The sequence below is a fragment of the Anabrus simplex genome, chromosome 2 (genome assembly GCF_040414725.1).
Source record: "Anabrus simplex isolate iqAnaSimp1 chromosome 2, ASM4041472v1, whole genome shotgun sequence".
NCBI lineage: Eukaryota > Metazoa > Arthropoda > Insecta > Orthoptera > Tettigoniidae > Anabrus > Anabrus simplex.
Window position 1 is genome coordinate 626,991,099 of NC_090266.1, and position 21,070 is coordinate 627,012,168.

A 21,070-nucleotide genomic window follows, 5' to 3' on the forward strand; every position below is an offset into this window, starting at 1 on the left:
GCGCGCTATGTGCTTGAACCACCGCGAGCCGCGCCACAACTCCGCTACATTATTCAAGTTTCAGATGGAGAAATTCTAGAAGGGGAGCTATTCCCTAAAGTTGTTGCTATAACCACTTACTGATTTGAGGAATTTCAACTGTTCTGAGTCGAATACAAATGGTAAGACATGAGCCATTGTAGTCTATACAATGTATATTTTTTATGGATTTTCCTTCACAATAGGCCTATTATATTCTGAGAGTACAGTACTGACGTGATATTTGTAAGCCTATGGGTAAGTTTTGTTCTGCTTGAGACAAACATTAGTTGCTAAGTAGAATGGCAGTCTCTCATACCATTAGGGGCCGATGACCTAGATGTTAGGCCCCTTTAAACAAACATCATCATCATCAGAATGGCAGTCCCTTAAACTAAGAAAAGTATATAAAGGTCATTATAGTGGTTATGATTACTTTATTCCTAGAAAAATAAGGCGATTCCGAAAGAAAATATTGAATTTTAGTTACTTATCTCAGTCGAACATAATAGGAACAGAAAATGTCATTAAAGATATTTTCTCCCATAAATACACACAAACCATTGGACAGGTAATAAGATTGTTGCTCTCAGTTCATTCAGTCTCGAAATCAGGATCTCCACTGAATCCATCTGTGTCATCAACAATGTCAGATTCTGCTTGTAGATTCTGGTTATATTGTTTGGCATCTGCAGGTATTAGGTGCATACGTGACTTAAGGTCTCCAAGTTTGGCTTCAGAGATAGGTTTTCCATTTGGCCACAAGTATATTAATGCCTGATTAAAGGGAACTCTAGTTTCCCGTGGTCGTCCTTGTCGTATTCAGATTTACTTCCTGAGATTCACCTTCAAATATAGTTTTGATGTACATAGCAAACGGCTGTGATTTCAAGAGCTGGATTTCTTTCAGTTTTTTAGCCAGTTTATCTTGCAACCATGGACATTGGTTTTCCAATTCACGATCATTTTTTCCAAGTTCTACTGAACTGAAGAACAGCGCATTTTCCGTCTGGTGAACAACAGTGAGGTTTTTCCGCCTGCAGCTTCTCATCACGTTTAAGTAGTCCTCTGCAGTGTATAAACGCTGTTGAAATTTGAGGGCACGCTCAATATCTGCAAAGTCACTGTCGTTGGGAAGAAAACTGCGACCAGGCACTAAAAATTGCATAGTTATCTTCTGAAGAGTAGGGTGTTGATCCAGTACTGCCTTCATCATCAAGACCATTTTAATATTACGGTTCTAACTACCGCAAGAATCTGACCATAATATTAGCTCGGAAATAGTGGATGCGTCTTCCAGTAGGTGTTTTATTAAGCATGAACCGACTTCTTATGCCCCGCAACCTGCCACACCTTCCAGCCAAACGTAACAGTGACTTTTATTATTACTTCCCTCATGTACTCTGCAGTTGTATAACCATACCTGATGTTTGTAAAACACAATGTTTGTTGGAATCCGTTGCAATGGTAGTGTTTTTTCCATGTCAGAAGTAAATGTTTCCAGTCCTTCAGTTTCCTAGGCACGCAGTAAATAATTTCTCTTCAAATTCTGCGTTGCTTCTGCTTCAGCTAAATGGTTTGCCTTCTTATATGACAGAGTATCTCGATGATGATCATTCTTGACACCTTTAATTTCAGCATCAAGAGAATCGCATAAATTGCATGTGTCCTTTTTGAGTTTCTTTATTTGCAAATTGAATTTCATTAATAAGAGTTTCTTGTACATTGAAAACAAAACTGGATTTTCATTTTCCTCCTTGTTCATGTCGTACATTATGGAAGGGTCGTATCACCACTAAGAAACTCCCTTTCAGTTTCTTTCCGACAATAATGGGATTTGTACCGTGGGTATTTGTTGAGGTGTTCAATAACCCCTTGAATACTCTCATCAGACATTTTATTGCTCCCACCACCAATTCCACGGAGATATCTAACTCCGTTGCTACTCTTCAGTTTCTTTAGAGCTCGATCAACCTTACAGCTTGAAATCCTCAACGTCTGCAGAAACATAGATTTACAAACTTGAATGCCGGCAAACTTGTATTCTCTGGTGAAAGACTTCCTTTCTGAAGATTTATTCCTCTTTCTCCTGATAGGCACTTCAGTCACCATACTAGTTATGTAGGCAGTTTGGGCATCATGGGATTCAACACTATGAAATTTCTTGAATTTGCGTTTACAAACATCTAAAGAGACTTTCTCACCGCTCTTGCATTTACAAAGAAAATTTCTAAATATCGTCTCTTCTTTTCTCTTTCCACGTTGGGTCACGTAGGATTTATTCTGTATGCATCTTTTCTTCCGAACATCACAGTTCTGCATTGGATATTTCCTCTTCCTACCTTTACTAGGTCGTCCTTGGTTGCCATTTTTCGCATTGTCAGTAACACTGCTTTGGGTATAAAGTCCATTGTTGTCAGAAAGATCTTGTACTTCATTGCCGCACCAGTCCTCAGTGTTTGCGTAGTTCTTCTCAGTGGCTTCCGTACAGGTATTAAGAATTTTATTCCCTGTATTCACAACTTTAACTTCAACTTGGTCATCTTGGGAATCCTAAACAATGAAAAAGAAAGTTAATGGGTGATAATAAAGCACTAACCTATGTTCAGACACTTTGTATAGCATTGAATAAATACACCCGTAATTTTAAAATTTGAATTACACACGAAGGTTTTGAAGTACGGTACATATACGCACCTCCAACAAGTTTGGTGACACAGGCACAAAGTTGTCTACTTCAAGTGGCTCTGGAGTTGTATATACAGCCCCATACGATGACTCCCAAATCTCACCTTCAGCACCTGTATTCACATCCTGTAGTCCCACCACAGAAATTGTCCGACTCGTTGGCTGAACGGTCAGCGTACTGGCCTTCGGTTCAGAGGGTCCCGGGTTCGATTCCCGGCCGGGTCTGGGATTTTAACCTTCACTGGTTAATTCCAATGGCCCGGGGCTGGGTGTTTGTGCAGTCCTCAACATCCCTGCAAGTCACACACCACACATAACACTATCCTCCACCACAATTACACGCAGTTACCTACGCATGGCAGATGCCGCCCACCCTCATCGGAGGGTCTGCCTTACAAGGGCTGCACTCGGCTAGAAATAGCCACACGAAATTAAATTAAACCACAGAAATTTCTTGCTTATTAATTGTAATTGGCATTACGTTATTATTTGTATTCTAGAACAGTAACAAAATGATTGAAATATGATTACAATATATTGTGAGTATCATTACGATTCTAATACTGATGATTATCAATATTACTGATACATAAACAATGATATGTCTACAGAAATGGCCTTGCTTTCGTTATTCTGATCTAGAATTCATTGATTTGGCATGTATTACCTAGCATAACATGTTTAGTGAAGCTTTCGCAGCTTCTTCAAATAAATATATCAATACAGAAATATTGCTTTCATTGCAGAATCTCATTTTGATACTAACCTTAGAAAGTTCCTCTAGAGAGCGATTCTCCGATGTAACCTTCTTAGCAAGCTGCATTAGTTGCATTGTCCTTCTCCTTACCTTTGGAAGTACTTGATACATTGCTGAAGTCCGTCACTTGATAAACCACTTAATGTATCACCACGTAAAAATGTTGGCACTATTGAAAACGTGGGCTCCCTCACTGTCATCCGTGCGCAGTGTGAGGAATGTGGCGCTTGGTCTAATGATTCAAACTGGAACGTCGCATAGTTACTGATGCAATTTACATTTTTACTGATTCCTGCTATGTTGCTTAAGTTTTAAGTTTACTGACAACTAATGGCCTCTTGTAATGCAGTGGGGAACATTTTATAAATAGTTCAAGCCTTCCTCCACACTATAGCTCTAAAATCTCAATTTTCGTCAAATGGCGCTTAGTCTGTTGATACATAACGGCATCCAATTAAGGCCATGGCCGCTTCCTTCCCACTCCTAGCACTTTACTATCCTATTGTCGCCATAATCTGTGTTGGTGCGACATAAATCAAATAGTAAAAAAATACAATTCAAAAAAGTTTTCTCTAATGGCATACTGTGACATAGTCTTAAACAAGACGTTTCTCCAGAAGTTCCGCTTTATATTTTAGGAGTGTAAGGTCTCTAATGAGGTTGTTCAATTCATATTGGGTAAATTGTTATGGTTCAGAAATGTATTCAGGATCAGAAGCATTTTCTGGAGGTTTCAGAATTCTCTTTCTTTATGCGAGCCTGGTCTTGCAGTTTCCATACTTGGGTATATAATTTTTTTGTTAGTGTTTTGATAAAAATATAGACACGGGTACTGAAGGATTATTACATAGAATGCTACTTGAAATGCTTCCAAGTTTACCTTATAATGATCAAGGAAGAGAGATGTGTTCAATACGCTTGCCAGGGACCAACCCGCCCGCACCTAGAAGTTCATTTACTTTTATAACCAGAAATACTGTTTTAGACGCCATACTCCATTGCTTATAATGGTGATTGGTTCACGTTACGAAGAGGATGACATCACTGACACCTAGGATGAGGCAGAGAATTTGTTACCAACCATTGCCACACTCCCTTTGAGAGGCTCTTTTCTATCGCCGCGGCGCATACTGTCAGCACGGCAAGAAAAAAGGTAGTTTAGTAATTGTAACCTGTCTTTGCACATCCAGGCCAATCTTTGTCATGGGAACAGTGGCCCTTCGAGAATCTCTTTTCTATTGCCGCAGCGCATACTGTCCGCACAGCAAGAAAAAAGGCAGTTTAGTACTTGTAACCTATCTTTGCACATCCAGTCCAATGTTTGTCATGAGAACAGTGGCCCCTTTGGGGCCACACTCCCTTTGAGAGGCTCTTTTCTATCGCCGCGGCACATACTGTCCGCACAGCAAGAAAAAAAGTATAGCCATATCAAACCAACAGTTGGCAGCATTATCGTTCCTCTCGGTGCTCCCTCTCAGCGCTACTAGTGCGACAGTGAAGTGGCATGCGCCACCTAGCCGTTGCTTGTGGTACTAAACTGTGAGTACCCTTCTCTATAGCTTCGCCAGTGTTTTTACTGAGAAACTCTTAATATTTACACAAAAAAAATAACAATCAGTGTGGTTTTTCAGTTCATGCCCTACCATTGGGATGGCAAATGGCATTGACATTTTCTTCTTTTGTACCTAGTCCACTAAACCCATGGCACACCTTTTTCTTGATCACAATGAGGATTAACAAAGTACAATTGCTAAAATTGGTACAGTTTCTGAAGCCATGGAGTGGTGGTATGTCTTCATGATTTTGGAAGTGAAAATGGGAAACCACGCAAAACTATTTTCAGGGCTGCCGACAGTGGGGTTCGAACCCACTATCTCCCGAATACTGGATACTGGCCGCACTTAGGCAACTGAAGTTATCGGGCTTGGTATACTGCGAGGTTAACCATGTAACAGAAGTTGTTGGGATGATCTAGACAATTTTGGTGCATGAGAAATTATTTAATCTGCAACAGAATAAATCCTATTAGTACTGGTACCTATCTCCATAGAGTTGATGTTATTCTGTATAGAGTAATAAATAATTTACAAGATTCTGAGCAACTGCAACGTGACCTCGATAATGTTATGAGATGGACAGCAGGCAATGGTATGTTGATAAATGGGGTTAAAAGTCAGGTTGTGAGTTTCACAAATAGAAAACATCCTCTCAGTTTTAATTACTGCGTTGATGGGGTGAAAGTTTTTTTTTTTTTTTTTTTTTTGCTAGGGGCTTTACGTCGCACCGACACAGATAGGTCTTATGGCGACGAGTGAAAGTTCCTGTTGGGGATCATTGTAAGTATCTAGGTGTTAATATAAGGAAAGACCTTCATTGGGGTAATCACATAAATGGGATTGTAAATAAAGGGTACAGATCTCTGCACATGGTTATGAGGGTGTTTAGGGGTTGTAGTAAGGATGTAAAGGAGAGGGCATATAAGTCTCTGGTAAGACCCCAACTAGAGTATGGTTCCAGTGTATGGGACCCTCACCAGGATTACCTGATTCAAGAATTGGAAAAAATCCAAAGAAAAGCAGCCCGATTTGTTCTGGGTGATTTCCGACAAAAGAGTAGAGTTACAAAAATGTTGCAAAGTTTGGGTTGGGAAGAATTGAGAGAAAGAAGAGCTGCTTGACTAAGTGGTATGTTGCAAGTATGTTGCATCCTACAATAAGTGGTATGTTCCGAGCTGTCAGCGGAGAGATGGCTTGGAATGACATTAGTAGACGAATAAGTTTGAGTGGCATTTATAAAAGTAGGAAAGATCACAATATGAAGATAAAGTTGGAAATCAAGAGGACAAATTGGGGCAAATATTCATTTATAGGAAGGGGAGTTAGGGATTGGAATAACTTACCAAGGGAGACATTCAATAAATTTCCAATTTCTTTGAAATCATTTAGGAAAAGGCTAGGAAAACAACAGATAGGGAATCTGCCACCTGGGCGACTGCCCTAAATGCAGATCAGTATTGATTGATTGATTGATTGATTGATTGATTGATTGATTGATTGAATATGTAGGCATTTGTTCAAATTAAACAAGCGATATAAGAAAACTACATGCAAGGATACAGAGCCACTCACCTTATTCATTTGATGTAAATTACTCAGCACCACAAAACCTTTATCCTACTATCAATCACACAAGATTCACTGTTATCAGTAAAACAAATGAGTTGCATTTTGTGCATTCTGCAAACTGTGACTTAGGGAAATCATTCCATGTAGGTGAAAGGGATGAGATAAGCTTTATCTATGACAAAAAATTGTGAATCAGCAGAAGAAGAAATGCCAGTACCACTAGTGCCACACAGGGAAACTTGCAGTTGGCAACATGAATATAAACAAAGTGGAAATTGCATATAAATAGGAAAATATCTGTTATAGGACAGAAGTGAAACCAGATCTGAAATCAGCACATCAATCTCTACCCCACAGTATACCGAGCTCGATAGCTGCAGTCGCTTAAGTGCGGCCATTATCCAGTATTCGGGAGATAGTGGGTTCGAATTCCACTGTCGGCAGCGCTGAAGATGGTTTTGCGTAGTATCCCATTTCCACAAAAGGTAATAACTTACGTAAGGCCACAGCCACTTCCTTCCCATTCCTAGCCCTTTCCTGTCCAAGCATCACTATAAGACCTATCTATGTTGGTGCGACGTAAAGCAACTTGTAAAAAAATAAATAATAAAAAACCTCACAGCTCACAGTATACTCACTTCATTTGGCAAAAATTGTAACCAATGTAATACTAACTCTTTACACTACGGATGCACTTGATAAATAATAATCCTGCCAATATGGTGTTTTAACTTACTATGTAAACAGGAACAACAGCAGAAATAGAGGAGGAAATATTGATGCAAATGTGAAAATTAGAAAAATTTAGCTGTATTCACAGAACTCAATTTTTATCAATTTAAAATAATGTGGGTTGTCAATTTAAAATTGTGTGTTAGGTTATTTTTGCATGCATGTCTTTAATAAGCCTTTAAACAGTCCTCATGAATGTTCCCTTGTATTCCTAAGAGGTCAAGAAATGCCGTAAACCTATAATTGATGTACCTGTATAATATTCCTGCCATTCCTTATCTCAGCGTGATTAAAATGTGTGTGTTGTTGTTTGTGTGTGGATAAATTTTAATTAGCTTGGGGCTTATCTCCCTTTATTCATGTTGTGTAATTTTCTTGCTGTTTTTCTGCAGGCCTGGACCTAGGATAGTTGCAAAGAGACATTAAGGTAAGTTGACAAACTGATTATCTTATCTCATAAGTTTGGTACCTTGCATGTGAACATTATGGTTAGTGAATGCAGAATTCATTTGAGGTTATTAATGATATCTTCAGCATTTTTATTAAGATGCTCTATGTATAGTTAAACTACAGCATGGGTGCTTACAAATTTTAAGGCAAGAAATTTGATGTTGAATTTTGTGCATCCTATGAAAGACCTCATCTTCCAGAACTGCTAAGACTCTTGGTTTCTTGGTGCAATGATTTTGTCCTCGTTCAGTTCAGGTACACTTTTACTCTGCATTATTTGTGAATAAAAATACATTTTATTTATTTATTTATTTTATGCCTTTGTATGTGGCGAAGTTAGGGCTCACAGCCCTCTCTTACACTTAATCACAGCATGCAGGACAGAGTCACATAATTTGAAAAATAACACTGTATACAGTCTCTAAAAACTACCTGAATTAATGGAGTAAAATAGTATTATAATAGTTATTTTGTTAATGATTAATATTTTCTAATCTAAATCACCTAACAATCGCTCTAAATCATACTTGCAATCATTCACTAATATTCACACAAGCTGTTCACATATTTAAGACGAAATCTCAACAAGACCATTTAAATGAAGCTGTTGAAGAGCTATTACATATACTGACAGGGAGCTTTGCCCCAGACACCTGGAATGAGCGGCTGTATACAGGTGATTGGTTCACCGGTATCATAAGAGCAGAAATCGATCTGGTATGTCCATGGATAGATGAGAGTGAGTTAAAATGTGAGGTTACATATTCAGGTGTACAAGTCAAAATGTTAGTGTTCCGGTATGTAGGTTTCTTAGTTTATCGATTTTCAGCCAGGATATCTTCTATCTCCTATAGTTCAAAGAAAATATAAATCTTGTGCAAGAGTTCATTGACCTCTGAAGTTTCCTTGTTTGCTCTCCAGTTGCATTGGTTAGCTCATCATCACAGTACTAAGTCATTGGAAAAATGAGAGGTTGAATAAGTTTTATTTTCATACTGTGTGGAAGAATATAGAGTGTAATTTTTAGGGGGTGAAGAGATGCATATACCTTTCTGCAGGTACTCTTATTATGTGGTCATTCCAGTTTGTGTCATTCATGACAACACCTAGGGATTTTACCGACTTCAGTGTGTTTAAAAGCCTAGACTGTCCTGTTATAATTGCTTGCATTTCTTGGGGTTAATTAACAGGCAGTTGCATAGGAGCTAATTGAATTTAAAATAGAGTTTGTTTGGTGGATTGCATTGTCAGTGTTTGAGACTTTAAAGTGTGAATATATCTGAAGATAGTCAGCATAAAGGTGATAGTTGAAGTCATTCAGTTGAGAAGAAATATCATTAATATAGATTAAGAATAAAAGAGGTCCAAGAATAGACCCTTGAGGAATGCCAGATAGCTTAGTCATCCATTCTGTAGTCATCGTGCTTGATACAACTCGCTGTAGTCCATTTTTGAGGTATGAGCCCAAGAGCTGAATAGCAGAATGAGCCATGCAAAGTTTTTGTAACTTAGCTAACAGTATGTCTATATTTACAGTATCAAATGCACTGCTGAATTCTAGAAGGGTAAGTTTAGTCTGTTTTCGTTCATCCATTGCCCATCTAATGTCGTCTGTAATCTTGATTAATGTTGTTACAGTACTGTGTCCTTTTTTAAAACCAGATTGTAAAGAATCAAGTAGAGAATGATTTTCCAAGTATGTAACAATTTGTTTATGCATTATCTTCTTCAGAATGTGCTGTGAGAATGCAGACAGGTTGGTAGTCAGGTGTATTGCTTGCTGGAGAGTTTTTTGAATCTGGCACATTGAGTGCATCTTTCCATTTAATAGCGGTATTGCCTGAATAATGGGCAATATTATGTCGATTATGTAGGTCACAAAAGAAACAGGAATGTCATCAGCTCCTGTTGCATGAGATTTAATTGGCATAAATTCTCTTCTTACTTCATGCTCTGTAATGGTATCCAAGTCAGGACAGACAGGAGATTATTGCTTTAATATATTGTCAGTGGTGTTTTGTACTGTTGGTGTCTCAGGAGTGAAACGTTCCATGGAGAAATATGTATTTAATTCATCAAGGGACACCTCAGATTCAGTGTGCTTCACAGGTGGTTTGCAAATACCCAGTGACCGAAGTTGTCACCGTGTGGAAGCAGTGTTAATATTTTTGTTTAAATGCTGGAAATAATTAAATTTCTTATTACAAATAGCTAGTTTAATTCAGTTTCAAAGAACATTGTACTGCTTATGTACATCAGCTAGTCGAGTCTGCTTACAACATCGGTGTAGTGTGTCTCGTTCTTTCACCATAGTCTTAACATTGGTAGTCAGCCAACGACAGGGCAAACGTGTTACCCTCACAATACGCTTTGGTGTGTGTGTTTTTGTACAATTCCTGTATATGGGACTTAAATATTTCCAGTCTTGCGCATTTTGTCCCAGTTGTGTTAAGTTCATGCTCTTAAAGTCTCTAAACATTACATATTTAGTTCAGTATTTAGGCACGCGAAGAGAGTATGCCAAGTATATGAAGTCATGTTTAGATATGTCAGGAATAGATACTTGCCCGTTGTGAATGATTTTTTGTTTAACTAGGTCTATGAATGTATCAGCGGAAATAGTGAAAGTATGGACGTGGTGAGTGGGTTTAAGGGGCAATATAGTCATGTCACAGGATTTTGAAATATTTTGTAGTCATAAGGAATCATTTCTCTGGGTTAATAAATGTGTGTTAAAGTCTCCAAAAGAATCATGTGCTGGTATGATGGTAGCAGTCTCGGTAAGCTGTGTTCAAAGTCACAGAAGTCCCGCACATGAAAAGATTTCAGTTTTTAGGCACTGATCGCTCAACTTTATTCTTTTTTGTTCATTTGCAGCTACTGTAGAACTTAGCTAAATTGAATTCATGAATTCTCACCATCCCTTGATATTCCTGTACAACACAGTGTTAAAAATTTGTTTAATTTGAATATTATATTGTTTAATTAGAAATAAAAATGCCATGTTAAAAGTCTCGTATTTTCAGAAAGTTATGTGTAAGAATCCAAAACAAAATTAATGGAGTGCAGTCGAACGAAGGCAGGTGATGCAGGAAATATTAGATTAGGAAACAAAGTCTTAAAGGAAGTAGATGAATATTGTTACTTGGGTAGTAAAATAACGATGGCAGAAGTAAGGAGGACATAAAATGCAGACTAGCACAAGCAAGGAAGAGCTTTCTTAAGAAAAGAAATTTGCTCACTTCAAACATTGATATAGGAATTAGAAAGATGTTTTTGAAGACTTTCCTGTGGAGCGTGGCATTGTATGGAAGTGAAACATGGACGATAACTAGCTCAGAAAGAAAGAGAATAGAAGCTTTTGAAATGTGGTGTTACAGAAGAATGCTGAAGGTGAGATGGATAGATCGAATCGCGAATGAAGAGATACTGAATCGAATTGGTGAGAGGAGATCGATTTGGCTAAATTTGACAAGAAGAAAAGATAGAATGATAGGACATATCTTAATACACCCAGGACTTGTGCATTTGGTTTTTGAAGGAAGTGTAGATGGTAAGAACAGTAGGCGTAGACCAAGGTTTAAATATGACAAGCAGAATAGAACAGATGTAGGATGCAGTAGTTACGTAGAGATGAAAAGGTTAGCACAGGATAGGGTGGCATGGAGAGCTGCATCAAACCAGTCTATGGACTCATGACTCAAACAACAACACATGTGTAAGGATGGTGAAACTTTGTCTTTTTTGGAAGAGAAAAGTAAAGTAGAATTGTGCACGTGCTGACAACTGAATTGTAGTTGTTGCAAAGCTACAAAAAGGTTCAATATCTTGGCTGTCTGAGGGTATATTCCTTTAATAGTCTTCTAGGTAGCACACTTTGAGTTTCAGTAATCAGGAAAATCATCTCTCTAAGCATAAACCTAGAAATCCACTTGGAGTTGATTGACTGTCAGCAGATGAAATGAGTACAGCATTGAGGCCGGGGTGGTTCTCTTAAATTGTAAAGTGTATTGTTGTATGTTCAGAAACTGTTTGCAAGTTATTCTGTCATTCCTTTGCTTAACAGAAAATGTCATGTTATTGTTTCATTGCAACTCAAAGAACCACATAAAAAGTAGGGATTGTTTTGAATTCAAGGTTCAAGTAATTGTAGTGTGTGAAATTGTTTAATTCAAATTCATGGTTAATTTGAATATTTTCGGGGGTACCTTCAGGTTCAAATCAGCCAAGTTCTATTGCAATTATACTATATGAAGTGTCAAAGTGGTATCGCCCGATTGCAGCTATAAGTGATATTTTGAGTGAATTTTTAAATATTTCTTTCCTTACTCTCAAATAGAAAATCTATTCATACCATCCTTTATTAAGATGCTTAGTGTTTTGCTTAGGTATTATTTGGAATATTCACTCAGCTGAGATTTCTGTATAGTGTTCCTCATAGCTGTAAGTTATCATACATGTTATCAGAGGACTGGAAACCCAGGATTGAGTGGTTCCATTCCAGAATACAGCAACTATTGTGTGTTCTCTTCAGAACAAGAATTTACAGGTGTGCTATCGTATCATACCATACCATTTAAACATAAGAGTTTCATTTTTGGTCCGTATTGAACTGAGAATGGAAGATAGGAAAAACTAGTTTTTCCTATCTTTCATACCATACCTGTTATACCACAGCTGTGTGTGCATGCTATGGCATGCTATTTCATTCAACTACAAGGACGACAATTAACTATAGTAGTAGTCAAGTGATACATTCTTTTGCAACAAGTAATCAAAATAGTTATGAGATGATGGGTTGGTTTTTTTAACGGGGAAGGATAAGAACCATAAAAGGAACCAACCCACTCTCACAGAACACAAAATGCGCAAATGAGAATAGCCTAGCAATGAGATAATTTGCTCCCCAATGGATCAAGGATGAATTACAACTAGGTAAGGTACTTAAATCTATAGATACTCTACTATCATAACAGATCCACATAGTGTTCCATACTAGTAGACAACCATTTCTCGTTTGTTTGTTTGTTTTTTGTTCTTCTTTGAAGCAGAATGCACTAAAGGACATGCAGGGAAATGCAGATGCAGGGCGCAAAGGCACAGATAGGAATGAATAGTTGTAAATTGCTCAAAAGTAGAAATATTCACAATCAGGATAGCTCCTGAGAGAGAGAGAGAGAGAGAGAGAGAGAGAGAGAACTAGGACAAGGATTTTGACTAGTAATCCATGCAAATTTGTAGGAATCCCACCCTCAACAGGCATATAATAATCTCTGCTTAGATAATCTATTTTCTCCTGTTTTTAAAAAAAATTAGGACAGTCAATCTAACATGGAACTTATGGGGAGAGAGAGAGAGAGAGAGAGAGAGAGAGAGAGAGAGAGAGAGAGAGTGTGTGTGTGTGTGTGTGTGTGTGTGTGTGTGTGTGTGTGTGTGTGTGTGTGTGTGTGTGTGTGTGTGTGTGTGTGTGTGTGTGTGTGTGTGTGTGAACAATTACTAGCAATGTTGGTAGAATGTTAAGCTAAAAACAAACTAATGTGCTAAAGGAAATAATTTCAAGGATAGCTAGTTCCAAAAAAGGGCTGTTTCATAAAACCAGACACAAATTTTTACAACCAGCGTTTGAGTCAAGAAACAGATTCTGAACATATATGCCCTTAAGGGTAATAAGAATAAAGGTTGAACCCAGAGGGTGAGGGGCGTTTTACAGAACCATCATATTAAATAAAGCCTAAGAGTCAGATAAATGACCTATTAGTCATAACAAAGATTAAAAAGATCAAAAGAACGATAAATAAACAAAGGTCATTTAGTGCGTTTTAGCAAGATAAGCTATGAAAAACCCCAGACAAAATGTACATTAATTAGAATGAAATTTCCAAACAAGCTAATATACTCGAGCTACATGCAAAGGGAAGAATTATACAGTAATTCTGAAACTATTATCTTTATCAGCCATAGGTATTCTCACTCTTTAAAGGGATTTGGGGCGAGGGAGGAAGGGGAACTGAAGGTACAGCTTGATTCATACTCAAACATGATAAATTAGTACTGAATGTAAGTACTCTTTACAGTATAGTTTATGATCATATGTCGTGGAAGAGAGATGAACCCACTCAACAGTTGGCAATTCAAGACAATACGCAAAACGATCATATAAGTGGGCTTAAGACTCACAAGTCATACAAATTTACATGAGCTTATCTTTAACCCAAATACTAACGGTAATTACACAATTTTCACCAATCATATGTGTTCTGCTCACAAATAAAACACACAAACCAACTCTCTTAGAGTAAAAAGGGAAAAGGCACAGAAACATAGTTTTATGTTAGATATAATGAAATTCCTTTGGATATAGTGCCATTTCTATTCATATGATTTGCTGGCAATAGAACACTCGATAAACCTCCACTATCCCATTGTCCGAGAAAGGGAATTCGCCCATGTGATAAGCTGATTTAAAGTAGAAAGCCCTACTATGAGTTGAATGAACAGAGTCGGTTACATATGAAGAATGGAGAGAACTCTGGATTAGAGTCCATAGTGACTTGGCAGTGACTTGGTCTCCAGTAAAAAGCAAATATTTAAAGTTCAGGACAAAGTCCTACCTTAACCTTGGCTGGCAACTGGTGCGATGTCTTCATCCATGCCATACTCAGTGATGAAAGAGCTGCAAGGTGTGAACCTTGAGTTGTATAGTGTGTCAATGCAGCCCAAGAAAAAGGTATGAAACATAAGAAACTGATCAGCATAGGTTGCGTCACCAGAAAACTTGAAAGTATCAGATGACCGGATCTAGATTGTTCAAGAGGCCAAAAGTAAGCTAATTCAAGTTGTAAAGCACAGTTACATGGCGGGATAGCATGCGATGCAATTCATAGTAAGGCACACAGTGGTGAGGGGAATGAAATACAATTTCCACAGTAGATGGTGGCGGAGATCCCTGGAATATGAAGTCAGTGGGCCGCCAAGTTGCGTCCGTTATAAATTCAGTGGCATCGCACAGCATTCACACATCATATTATACATGATGTTACCAATCCTCTGAAAAAGAATAACAGTTCTGTGTTTGTCTTCAGCAGACTTATTGAAAATGTGCTTGGCTACTAAATCTCATGTCTTATCACTCATTTTACCAGTAGCTAGTGCAGAGGCAGTAAACACTTAGCATGCCATGTACTTCTTTTAATGTAGATAATGTTGAACATGTCACTCTACCCTGAACACCTCCTAGTTGCTTCATTTGTCAAAAAAGGGTACAAAAATATGTACATTTTTCTTTGTTGTTGTTGTGGTTGTTTTTGTTTGAGTCATCAGTCCATAGGTTGGTTGGATGCAGCCCTCCATGCCACCCTATCCTTTGCTAACCTTTTAATTTCTACATAACTATCACATCCTAAATCTGCTCTAATCTGCTTGTCATATTCATACCTCAGTCTACCCCTACTGTTCTTACTGCCTACACTTCCTTCAAAAACCAACTGAACAAGTCCTGGGTGTCTTAAGATGTCCTATCATTCTGTCTCTTCTTCTCGTCAAATTTAGCCAAATCGATCTCTCACCAATTTGATTGAGTATCTCTTCATTTGTGTTTCGATCTATCCATCTCACCTTCAGCATTCTTCTGTAACACCTCATTTCAAAAGCTTCTGTTCTCTTTCTTTCTGAGCTAGTTATCATCCATGTTTCACTTCCATACAATGCCACGCTCCAGATGAAAGTCTTCAGAAACATCTTCCTAATTCCGATATCAATGTTTGAAGTGAGCAAATTCCTTTCCTTAAGGAAGCTCTTCCTTGTTTGTGCAAGTCTGCGTTTTATGTCGTCCTTACTTCTGCCATTGTTATTTTACTACCCAAGTAACAATATTCATCCACTTCCTTTAAGACTTCATTTCCTAATCTAATATTTCCTGCATCACCTGACTTTGTATGACTGCACACCATTACTTTTGTTTTGGACTTATTTACGGAGTTTGGAACTTAAAATAGTGGCAACTATTTATTTACAACAGATACAAAAGAGTTGCATGTTAGCAACCTTTACTGTCCTTCAGTGTAGTCACCAGCATTGTGTATAACCCGTTGCCAGCGATGTGGAAATCGTAGTATACCTTTAGCAGAGCCTATTCTGTTGATGGTGCGAATGGAGCGGTCTACTGCCTGTCAAATCTCTGCAACAGTTCTGAAGCGAATGCCACAAAGTGGTTCCTTCATCTTCGGAATCAAATCGATCACTGCCCAGTAACGCGGTAAGAGCATGCACTTCTTCTTCACTGACGCTCGTAGGACGACCTGCCCGATGAATGTCCGCCACAGTTTGCGGACCATAATTGAAGGCTTTTGCCCAATGTGCCACTGTTCTCTAAGGCAATGCAGATTCCCAGTAAGCCTCTTGAAGACTTTGATGACACTGTCGTGCTGTACGACCTATGGCACATTCAATCTTGATCCAACACCGTTGTTCCTGTTTGGAAAACATAGTGACAACGTTACGTTAGACCGCTAGCTCACAAGTGACTGTGTTCCTCTCGCTTGTGCGCACGCAGGTGATGTGGGAAGGGCGAGTCCATTTGCTCTGAGGTAAGGTAGGTATTTAACCAACGTGTGCTATCAGCGACAATATTAAATTCCGTTGCATAGCGTCTCTACAGCAGTGTTTCCACTATTTAAGTTCCAACCCTCGTACTTTCATCTTGTACTCCTCAACCAAGACTCCATCCATACCATTCAGCAACTTCCCCAGATCTTCTGCAGTCTCAGGTAAAATAATATCATTGGCAAATCTCAGGGTTTCGATTTCCTCTCTTTAGATTGTGATTCCCTTTCCAAATTCTTCTTTGATTTCCTTTACTCCATGTTCTATATAAACATTGAAAAGGAGGGGGGACAAACTGCAGCCTTGCCTCACCCCTTTCTGGATTGCTGCTTCTTTTTCATGGCCCTCAATTCTTATCACTTGATTTTTATATAGATTGTAGATAATTCTTCTTTCTCGTACCTGATCCTGATCACCTTCAGAATCTCAAATAGCTTGGTCATATCAGCGTTACCAAGTGCCTTTTCTAGATCTATGAATTCTACAGCAGTGCTTGCCCTTCGTAATTCAATCCTCTAACAAGGAAACATCGGCAATGGTTAAGTCGCCGATTGCGATGAAACTTGGAAAACACATTGAGGTACACGTAAAAAAAACGTTGGCCTAAAAGTTGCGACATTTCAAATTCCGCGCGATCAGCGATGAATACCTGCTGGCCAATGCTACGCCGGCACACTGCGTGGGTGGAGACACGCCTCTGCACCTCCTCCCCTCCCCACTCCAATTGGTTCGCCGGAGCACGTTTCCCTTCTCCCCGCGCTTGCCGGCTGCTTAGCTGTTGAACGGGACCGGCTCTATACGGTGCTTCTTTTCGTACTATAATTATTGAAATCCTTTAAATAACATTCCGTTTCACACATAATGATAATAAATAACCTAAACTAATATACCCATATTTTATTCAAATGTTATATTTTCATTCCTGCTAATTCCGGTGAGTTGTCACATTCGTGGGTACAACTCCGAATTAAGTACCACCGGACGTGGTCAAACGTGGGATGGGGTACCGCGTCCTACCTACGCTCAAATTATTATTTACTTCTAAAACGCCTTAAAGCTGTCGGTAGTGTCCTTTAGAGTGGACATACATATGGAATTAAATTAAATCACCCACCACTGAATAAATCACCCACCTTTAAACAACGTTAAATACCTTTTTATGTAAAGAAATTACGTGCCCGGGTAGAGAATCTCAATGATTGTAATGGGATTCGGTACCTCGGGATATCAAAACCTGGTTATAGGTCCAGATCTTCTTTTTATGTCCCCTTCCCCCCACCCATTTTGTGTACGCTATCAGTTGTGTCATAACGAAACGACATCGCAGACGACAACAACAATTATAAACTCCGAGTTTGCAACTACTGGTATTTTCCGTATTGCGTACTCTGGTATAAGGAATAGGCCTATAGGTAGAATGTTTTTATTTGTGCTTATACTGAACGATTAACTACTGGTATTTTCCGTATTGCGTACTCTGATATAAGGAATAGGCCTATAGGTAGAATGTTTTTATTTGTGCTTATACTGAACGATAAACTACTGGTATTTTCCGTATTGCGTACTCTGGTATAAGGAATAGGCCTATAGGTAGAATGTTTTTATTTGTGCTTGTACTGAAAGCTTTATTAATGTTTTGCAGTGACAGGTACAACAAATTTGAATTGCAGCAATGGTTGCTGAATATAAATAAATTTAATGCATAGGCAACTTTGATATGAGTATGACATGGAGTAAAGTTGACGTAATAGGAAAAGCCTTGAAAAATAAAAAAGGTGTGCATTTATATATGCAGTAGATATACAGTAATCACAGGCAGACCTGTAGTCTTACTTTACCGGTACTTTTGCGTTATAGCCAACGAAGGTCTATGTATTCAACAAGTACCCATATTAAAGTATTACACTAGTCTTCTGGGTATAATGGCAGTCACATACGCAAAAAGTTAAATGGCTGTTGTACAAACTGGTACAACAACAAACAATTACAAGGCAACACAATAAACGACTCCGTATACATTACATCGGGCAAATTTCCCGTCAATAACTGATAGCAAACAAAATCAATCTTTGGTCTATTCGAAAAATTTAAAAAAATAGTGAAAAGAAAACTGAAACAAAACGCAATTAACAACAGGCACCATACTTTCTTTGCTAATTGCTGTACATCGCACCGACACAGATAGGTCTTATGGCGACGATGGGATAGGAAAGGCCTATTGGAAGGAAGCGGCCATGGCCTTAATTAAGGTACAACCCCAGGATTTGCCTCTTGTAAAAATGGGAAACCACGGAAAACCATTTTCAGGGTTGCCGACAATGGGAGTCGAACCCACTAACTCCCGGATGCCTCTAACCGCACGGCCAACTCGCTCGGTGCAAACGTTTTCATAAACATTTCAGAAAACGTAAACTGACTAATACAACGTGGAAATTACAAAGGAGAGATATGTGGAAGGCTGATGGAGTACGCAAAGTGTAGCACCGGTTATCTTCGGCAGCTAAACTGCCAGCTAGCGCGGGGAGAAGGGAAACGTGCTGCGGCAAACCAATTGGAGTGGGGAGGGGAGGAGGTTCAAAGGCGTGTCTCCAGCCACGCAGTGTGCCGGCGTAGCATTGGTCAGCAGGTATTCATCGCTGATCGCGTGGAATTTGAAATGTCGCAACTTTTAGGCCCCGTAGTTAACACCCTAATGAATGTTGGCTCCCAAAATTGATGCCGACATCTTTTTTACGTGTACCTCAATGTGTTTTTCCAAGTTTCATCGCGATCGGCGACTTAACCATTAATAATAATACCAATATAAATGATCCGTTATTGGACATCATAAATTTTCCAGCTAACTCATTCTTGGTTGCCAGCGTTTCGCCCTCGTGTGCTAGCGTGGGCTCATCAGTTGGTACCTAGCACACCTACCAATACGCTGGCCAGTGCATACCGTGGAGGCCACTGCGTAGGCTAACTGGAGCCACCGGCAGTGCCAATGCACTAAGAGACCTTGTCTCATTAACCATTGCCGATGTTCCCTTGTAAGATCAGACGTAAAGTCAGGATTGCTTCAAGTGTTCCTACATTTCTTATGAAGCCAAATTAATCTCCTCCCAACTCAGCTTCAGCTTGTCTTTCCATTCTTCTGTAAATGATATGTGTTAAAATTTTGCAGCCATGATGGTGCAGTAGTTTTCACACTTGTCAGCACTGGCTTTTTTGGGCATAGGTATAACAACATTTTGCTGAAAATCGGATGGCACATCTCCTGTCTCATACATCTTACACACTAGATGGAATAACCTTGCCATGCTGGTTTCTCCTAAGTCAGTCAGTAATTCAGAAGGTATATCATCAATTCCAGGTGCCTTGTTCTTATTTAGATCTCTCACAGCTCTGTCAAACTCTGACCTCAAAATTAGGTCTCAGCGTTCATCAGCATCAATAGCCTCTTCTTGTACCAGAACCAAATCATCTATGTCTTTACTTTGATACAACTGCTGGATATGTTCCTGTAATCTTTCTGCTTTGTCTTTTTTCCCTAGAAGTGGCTTTCCATCTGAGCTCTTAATATTCATACACCTAGATTTCCTTTCTCCAAAGATTTCCTTGATTTTTCTGTATGCAGCATTTACCTTTCCTAGGACCATACAACCTTCAACATCCTTGCACTTCTCCTTCAGCCATTCTTTCTTAGCTATCTTACACTTTCTATCCACTTCCTTCTTTAATTGCCTGTATTCTTTTCTGCCCTCTTCATTTCTTGCATTCTTGTATTTTCGTCATTCATCAGTCAGGTCTAGTATCTCCTGAGTTATCGACTGATCCTTAATTGATCTTTTCTTCCTTCCTAACATTTTTTCAGCAACCCTACTGACTTCATTTTTCATGACTATTCATTCTTCCTGTATTGTGTTTCCTTCAGCCTTTTCATTTTGTCCTTGTGCAACATGTTACTTGACACAATCCCTCACACTCTTTTCTTTCAGCTTGTCTAGATTCCATCTCCTTGCATTCATTCCTTCATTTCTTCAATCCTTTCTTCAATTTCTTCAACTTCTCATGGCATTTCATGACCAACAAGTTGTGGTCAGAGTCCACGTCTGCTCCAGTTTTTCAATCCAACACCTGGTTTCTGAATCTCTGCCTAATCATAATGCAGTCTATTTGATACCTTCCAGTGTCTCCAGGTCTCATCCATGTATACAGCCGTTGTTTGTGGTGTTTGAACCAAGTATTAGCAAGGACTAAATTATGATCGGTACAGAATTCAACCAGCCGACTTCCTCTTTGATTCCTTTGTCCCAATCCGAATTCTCCTACTGTATTGCCTTCTCTTCCTTGGCCTACCACTGCATTCCATTCTCCCATCACAATTAGATTCTTGTCACCTTTTACATACTGTATTAAATCTTCTATCTCTTCATATATTCTTTTGATTTCCTCATCATCCGCTGAATTAGTAGGCATGTAGTCTTGCACTATTGTGGTGGGCATTATTTTGGTGTCGAATCTTGACAACAATAATTCTTTCACTATGCTGGTCGTAGTAGCTTACCCGCTGCCCTATTTTCTTATTCATTATTAAACCTACTCCTGCATTTCCCCTGTTTGATTTTGTGTTGATAATTCTGTAGTCGCCTGACCAGAAATCCTGTTCTTCCTGCTAACGTACTTCACTTATACAAACTACACCTGATTTTAATTTAAC

General features: G+C 38.9%; 1 protein-coding gene across 2 annotated transcripts in view; it reads left to right on the forward strand.

Moving 5' to 3' along the window:
* Positions 1-21,070, forward strand: part of LOC136864280 (isocitrate dehydrogenase [NAD] subunit gamma, mitochondrial) — a 319,092-nt gene that overhangs the window by 268,483 nt on the left and 29,539 nt on the right. Inside the window, exon 10 of one of the 2 annotated variants that reach the window (XM_067141053.2) lies at positions 7,713-7,747. The exons of the other annotated variant lie outside the window; for it this stretch is intronic. Within the exon in view, the coding sequence (XP_066997154.1) occupies positions 7,713-7,746 (34 nt within the window). The 3' untranslated portion in view covers position 7,747. The remainder of the gene's footprint in view (positions 1-7,712; positions 7,748-21,070) is intronic. 2 annotated transcript variants of the gene reach the window in all.